Raw genomic sequence first — 7,852 nt, 5'->3', positions numbered from 1 at the left:
AGCCGGGTGGACAGTGAAACCCCTTGGTTTGGTGCCTCAAAATATCAAACAAAACCACGTCGACTACAAAAGATCTCCATAATATTATATTATATTATTAATTATGCAATGGATTAAGACACAAAGTAGGACCGTATAACCCCAGATTGCAGCCTCGTAATATAAGATTATTATATCCCTACCAACCAATCGGGAGGGAAACCTCTAATCCCACAGAAAAGGGCAAAACGGTGACGCATATACTCATGGGGTTCGGTAATGGGAGGTAGCGAGAAGATAAGGGACAAATGAATAGGGGAAACTGGTTAAAAAAAAGGAGGAAAAATTGATCAGATGGGTGGCGTGTTACTGTAGAGAGCGACCCCATTGTACCGTAGGGTGTCCCTTTTCTCTTATTGGTCCACCCCTTCACCTCGCCCCCTCCCTCTTTCAATGCTTATAAGTGTTAGGATGCGTCATTGGGAAATGATGTGATAAAAGGCAATGCCCTTGTTCAAGTGTATACATAGCCCAGCTTCCCCTGGTTTCATGTCCAACACCAACACCCCTTCATAGCTCCTCTCTCCTCCCCTCTCTCCTCTCCTCGTTTAAAGCCCAATTTTCAATCTCTCTTTCTTCACTGAAGCAGCCAAGCACCAGCTCTCGTCTCTAACTCCACCCCCATATTGCCCCGTCCTTTCACTATCCCACCCTGCCTATAGCAGCAACACTACCTCTGTTGTGCTCTGTTTTGTATCAAAACACCAGCACTCGTTCGTTTCTCCTCTCTGTTTTGCTCAATTAATACTTAAACCTTAAGTACATCCATCATTCACTCATTTTGGCACGCAATTACCCTCGAAAAAGGACCAATCACCCCACTGTTTTTTTTTTTTTAAAAAAAAAAAATGAGTGATCATCAGCAACAAAATCTGGAGACAGAAAGCAGCTCAACAAAAGCATTCTCACCACCCTCTCCATCTTCACCATCCTCTAACTCTAACCCATCAAAGAAACACCAACAAGACCAAGATTTCTCTCCTTGTAAGAAAATATCGAGAATAAGAGACTCTAGCAAGCATCCAGTCTATCGTGGAGTTCGGATGAGGAACTGGGGCAAATGGGTGTCTGAAATCCGAGAGCCTCGGAAAAAATCTCGCATTTGGTTAGGTACTTTTCCCACCCCAGAAAAGGCGGCGCGTGCGCACGATGCCGCTGCTTTAAGCATAAAAGGAAACTCGGCTATTCTTAACTTCCCTGAACTCGCGAACTCTTTACCTCGTCCAGCTTCACTTGCTCCTCGTGACGTTCAAGCAGCCGCTGCTAAAGCTGCCCAAATGGACAACTTTGACCAAAAATCTGAAACAACAACCACCATGACAGCGTCCTCGTCGTCTTCTTGTACATCTACTTTGACATCTCTCGTCTCTTTGATGGACTTGTCGTCTCAAGATGAAGAGTTGAGCGAGATTGTAGAGTTGCCAAGTCTTGAGACGAGTTATGAAGAGTTGAACAATGATTTTGTTTACTCTGAATCTGTTTATGGGTGGATGTATCCTCCACCATGGATGCAAAGCGTGGAGAATATCTGTCTCAGCGGTGGTGGTGGGTATGCTTGTGATGATTTTACACTGCCCAATGAGAGTACTGTTTTATGGAATTATTAGTGTTTTTTTTTTCTCCCTTTCTTTCTTCCATATGAATGTCTGTGTATGTATCTCTGTGTGCGAGTCCGTCCTCCCTCCCTCCCTTTCTCTTTGTTTTATTATATTCTTGTTTTTTTATCCGATCAAGATTTTTTGGCCCTTGTTTTTCTTTTGAGGGTTGGAATTTCTCTTCTTTTGTGTTTTCTCTTCTTTTTGTTCCACTTCTTGTGGGTATGTATATACGACTTTGAATCTAACTGTACAGTTTTTGGAAAGAGGGAAAATGTGTGCATAAATATCCTCTGCTTTTAGCTGGTGAAAATACATCGACGACTGCTGGGTTCATCTCAACTCTCAAGCAAGCAGAAGCTTTCATGAATTGGTAAATGAAAAACCTTGTCCTTTATGCTGTCCCTCAGATAATAAATCCATGGAAATTCTGATAAAAGTTGAACCCTTTGATTTGACTTTGTTGGCATTAAAATATGGTAAAAAAATGGTGCCAAAAGTGTCAACAACAAATATTTCAAAAAGGGTGGGCCCTCCACTCCGGGGGATTTTTTCTCTAATTCTTCTTGTTTTGAATGCTAGGAGATTGGTTTTTGGCAGATGCTAAATGGTGAAAAAATGGCAAGAAAATAGAGAGTGACAATTTGCCAATTAGGGTAACAGTATCTATATCTGGTATCTATCTGGTATCTAGCCCCCCACGCACAGCTTCCACCCTATTCATATTTATATAACCTTCCAGTTATATCCTCGTAGAAGAACTGTTGCCAAATTCTGTCTGTATTAACGCTCTCTTTTAGCAAGAGAGAATTCATAATGGTGGCTATCAATTCTGTGGCTTCTATAGTGCTTGATATTTTTCTTCCTTATCTTCTGGTGGGCATGAGACAAATTAATCTCTGAAACTTCTCCCGGTCAAGAAAGGCACCTTCAAGTGTGAAAGCAAGAAACCCAGCAAGAAAACATTCAACACTTGAAAACTCAGGGTTGAAGGTATTTAAATTACTGAGAGTTGATGCAAGACGGCATCCGGGACTCTTCGTTTTCCTGTGTACGGCACCGCCTGCAGCCTGAATGTGTCGAGGCCGAAAACGTTCCTTTCCTTGAGCTGTGTTCTCTTCTGTTGTTATTGCATAAATGGAAAGCGTGCAGAAGCTCATTGAGTCCTTGTGGCCTCAAAAGAACACAGGAGGAGGCGTTCATGTATATAACAGGCATGTCAAACAAAACCCCCGAGGCTCCGAGCCTAGGATCATATCCCTGCGGGGTCCGTGTCTCGATTTCATGGTTGACCTCCCGCAAACGTGCTTAATATCTGATGGTTGGATGGCATGATCATCATCATGACCCCCACCTAGGGCACTAGGCCAGTTCAGTCCCACTCCCATTCCCATAAGAGGCCATCCCTTCGCATGGTGTATTGAGATAGATGCCAAGAAACTTTTGAGTTTTGATGGTAATGGAAGCCAGACTTGTTCGAAGCACATTCTCATGCATTTTATTCTTCTTGCTTTTCTCGCTTGTGTCACAGAGGTGCAGCTCTCTTCACCTTGTCTGATTTTGCTAAAATTAATGAAACACCTAGCAGATTCAATGCATGTTTTATAAATTGAAGCATAACGCAACGAAGCATGCCAGGGAGATCAAAGTAGTGTAGAGTGGAGGTGTTTGGCACGATTTCTGTCTTAAAACACCCATCATTTTAAACAGTACTGTCTTCGCCTAGTTGCAAAACCTAGCATCTTTCAAAGCAAATTTCTCAACTTTTTTTTCTTTGTTGTGAGAAGTTTTAGGTCCATTATGCAAATTTTCTGATGATTTTAATAAACATGACCCAACAAGGGCATACCTGGTGAGTGGTGACTTCGCTACAGAATGATGGGGGGTTTGAGAATCACATCCGATGATCGAGTGTGATGAATAAATTAACTTTTGATGACCATCTAGCTCTAATAGCACCGGATTGTTTTTGTATTTTTTAAAAATTAATTTTTTATTTTAAATTATTTTTTTTATTTTTAAATCGTTTTAATAAATAAACATTAAAAAATAAAAAAAATATATTATATTTTAAAAAACTCAGAAGCCATTTTAAAAAAAATATTATTTATATATTTTTACAAATAATATTTTAAAAACTCAGAAGCCATTTTAAATAAATATTATTTATATATTTTAAAAAATAATATTTTAATATCTAAATAATATTTATATATTATCAAGAATAATATTTTTTACTCAAAAAATCGTTTTGAGCTCCAAGCGAGGGAACTCAGAAGCCGCATTGATTTTTGTTGCATTGATTTAATGGTCTGATTGAGATGTGTGATTTAAATATGACACGTTAATTCGACCTAACAATTTAAGGCCCATCTAGGGAAAAAAAATTGAATTCCCACTAACCTGATTATTTAATTTAGTGTTTTTTAATTTAAAAATATTTAAAAATAATATATTTTTATTTTTAATATCATCACAGTAAAATAATTACAAAAAGATTAATTTAATTTTTATAAAAAAAATTCAATTTTTTTTAAATATGGTATAATTGCACTGACAAACAATACTAAAAACCCATTTATATATTTTTGTGTTTCAAAAATACTATTATTTGATTAATGATTTATTTATTTTATTGGAAAATATAATTCTATTATAATATCTAAAAGAGCATAAATATACAACAATTTTTACAAGACACCTATGGATATAAAAAGTTGAGCCTGTTTGAGTGAAAAAAATAAAATTACTTTTTTTTTTTTTTAACCCGTGGTGTCCGGGCCAGTTTACGCACACCACAACTAATCCCCGGGTTCCCTGAACATCTTGCAAGCCCAGTAAACATGTAAGGCACCGCGGGGGTGACGGGTGTACACAAGTAGAGCTTGAACCCTAGTGTGGAGAAAGGGAACAAGTCTCTTCAACCACAAAGCCACAACCCTGCGTGTAAAAAAAAAAAAAAGAAAATTACTTGATATGCTGGACAATGCACATTGATCTTCTAGGTAGCATCGCTTCCTTTTCATTTCGTGATTTTCAATTACTATACTTCAACTTATTTCTTGTAGTTTATATATATATATAACATCTTAATAATATAAGAATTATATGCTATAACAATAATACTTGTTTTTTTATTTTTTTTTAAATTTACACATCAAAATAATTGAAATTAATTTTTTAAAAAATAATAATTAAAAATACTTTTTAAACACAAAAATACACTGCATATATGTTAGCGAGTGTATGTATATACGATTTCTTTTTGTCCGAATACACACATACGAGTATCTAGAAGTCTATATTTTGTCGTTTATAGGTGTTGAAAGAGACACATGATGGAGAAGAATTTATTGAATTAAATATTCATCACTATAAGCATTTCATGCCTGGCCAGCTTTTACGTGGATTTGTTTGGTAGGGCAGAAAATATATATCACAGAGGTCAGAAAATGCACTGTAGGAGGAACAGTAGGGATATAGTGGAATACTTAACAATGATATTATTTTTTAAGTATAGCCAGAACAAATTCTAGAACATTCCTGATCCACTACAAGCAAGATATAATTAAAAAAAGAACTGACAAAATTGAGTAAAATAATTAACAATGATTAATTCTTCCTAATACATGATTTTTCCTTTGAATAATAAGTTTAGCTCAACCCTTAGAATATTCCTAAGCCACTACAACAAGATAATAATTGAAAAGAACTAACCAAATTGAGTGAAAGACAAAATAAAAATATTGAATTTTTAAATTCTGAAAGAGTATAGATAATAAAATATATACATAATGAGCATTATAATTATAAGGATGTTATAACTGTCCACCACACATATAGCAGTTGATGATTGCTGCCCTTTCTTGCGCATGACATTTTTCGGGAGATAAAGATTCTCCGATCGTGACTGAAATCATTTTCAATTTCTATTTATTATAATGTATGTGTAGAAATTCTGATTTTTATATCCTTCTCTTTTTCTTTAAAAATAAATAAAAAAAACCTTCTTTGATGATCTTTGTTTCGTGAATGCTTTGTCGTGATGAAAACATTTATTCTCTTAGTATCTATTTGGCAAATATATGGACAGACAAAGAATTTTTGTGTCTTATATGTGAAAAGTAGGAATATGAGTCACTACCTAATATTTTGGTTACTAGGAATTCTAACTAGTCTCGGAGATCAGGTACGGGAACTTGTTGCTTAAAAGGAATGAATTAACACCCTAGATACGTCCTACCTAAAGTAAGCTGCATTGTTTTATTATTTGATAAAATCTAAGGTCTTGTCATGTTTTCTAATTATTGATCCGCTTACGGTTTAAAAAAGTTCTCCTCGGTAAAGAGATCTTTATTTTATCAGGTAAAACCTAACAGTTCTAACATCAATAAAATATTTTAATATACGGAATACGTCTTACATATAAGGTTCTAACTTCAGATACTAAAAGAAAACAAAATATTTTTTTTAAAATTTTTGAAATATTGGCCTAGTTCTCGTGGCTTTAATAATTTGGTTATTAAAGCCAAAATACATGGTAATACCTAAATTTTTTTAATTTTTGTTATATATATATATATATTAAAATACTTGGTTGCATGCTTGAAAACAAAAATATATTTTTTAATAATTTTTCAATGTTTGATGAAAACTAGGTATTTTAATACTGAATTTGTATCTTTACAATATAAAAATACAAACTAATACTAAGCAAAATTCAATAGGAAAATCACAAAAAAAATTAAAATAATTTAAAAAAAAATATTTATTTTATTTTTTCAGGTTAGGCCGGGCCTGACTCATATAGCTAGATTGGATCAGCAGGCCCAACCGTGTCATTCGCCTTAGCCAGTGACCCAGCTGGTCAAGGGATCAAGCACGTATGAATTTGTTTCACGTGTGCATGAACTGTGTAAAAATAATTTAATTAAATTATCTTCGAATAGGTATAAAAAGGGCCTTCTCTAGTTCTCTTTTATGACCAAAGAGAATGCATGTGTTTGTGCTATACAATGCACATGGTTAAATAATTCATCATTTTTTTTATATATATTTATAATATAAGAAAGAGATTCAAACACTAATTCACTTTTAGTATTTTTTTTTAAATTAATATTTTTAAATGTTTTTAAATTATTTTAATATATCAGTGTCAAAAATAAAATTTAATAAATTAAAAAAAAATTATTTTAATATATTTTTGAATAAAAAATACCTTTAAAAAATAACTGCTACCATATACATACATACATACATATATATATATATATATATATATATATATATATATAAACTATTTCAAAAATTTAAAAGTGCATTCTGTTTCTCTTATACAGAACCATTTCATTTTCATGGAACACAAGCACATGAATCGATCATCTGTAAAAAAAAACTGGCAAGGAGTAGAACTTTACCTTTTGTTCATCACTGCCCCACATAGTTAGACCAGCACATGGATTAATTGTTCCTGTTTCAGGACACCTCAAGTCTACCAAAGCTACATCAAGCACCTTTTTTTCGCCCTTTACATGAAGTATGTATTAAGCTATATATTTTCTGAGCTATACTGTGGATTAATTTTTTTTTCAATAAAAAAATTTATATATTAATTTTTCAACATATTTATGTATTTTAAAAAAAATTAAGTGAAATTTAAAAAATTTATACATACATATAATCAAATCAAATAAATCAAGAACTATTTACGTTAATAAATAGAAAAAAAATAATCAATAACCAATATCATCCACAATAAAACGTGAGCCATGTGGTTTCCATCACATATTTTCTCCTTAAATCTATAATAAATTCTAAAAATAAAAAAAATAAACAGTAAAGCATAAGGAAATGAATAGTATGGTTGCACAGTGTTTACCCTCTCATTTTCAAAGTAATTTACTCGTCAAAATATATGCTTAAACTTTACTAACAAAAACCACTTTTATCAACTTACCAAAGCCCCAAACGAGGAGGATCTACAAATAAGTGGAGCACTATTTTCAATCCTAACAATTTCCTCGGATGTGTAATTTTCTTTTCTTTTTTGTTCATATCTCATCATGGGAACTTGAGAAAGCCCACCATTGCCTCTCGGGGTCCTGTTCATCTAATGCCTTCGCTTTCTGCTCTCCGAGTAGTTGATCGGAAAGATAGACTCTCTCAGGTGACGAGACTTTCTCAGGTGACGAGTCTTTCTCGGCATCCCAGATATGGGT

The 7,852-nt window shown here is 33.9% G+C and overlaps 1 protein-coding gene across 1 annotated transcript; it reads left to right on the top strand.

Annotated features, from left to right (window-relative positions):
* Positions 1-458: 458 nt before the first annotated feature.
* Positions 459-3,628, top strand: LOC118030686 (dehydration-responsive element-binding protein 3). The gene is made up of 2 exons (XM_035034894.2): positions 459-1,596; positions 1,938-3,628. The coding sequence occupies exons 1-2, from the start codon at positions 888-890 to the stop codon at positions 2,009-2,011; spliced, it is 783 nt and encodes a 260-aa protein (XP_034890785.1). The 5' UTR covers positions 459-887; the 3' UTR covers positions 2,012-3,628.
* Positions 3,629-7,852: the final 4,224 nt, after the last annotated feature.

Source organism: Populus alba, chromosome 6, assembly GCF_005239225.2.
Source record: "Populus alba chromosome 6, ASM523922v2, whole genome shotgun sequence".
In the NCBI taxonomy this organism is placed as follows: Eukaryota; Viridiplantae; Streptophyta; class Magnoliopsida; order Malpighiales; family Salicaceae; genus Populus; species Populus alba.
This window is presented reverse-complemented; position numbering and strand designations above follow the sequence as displayed.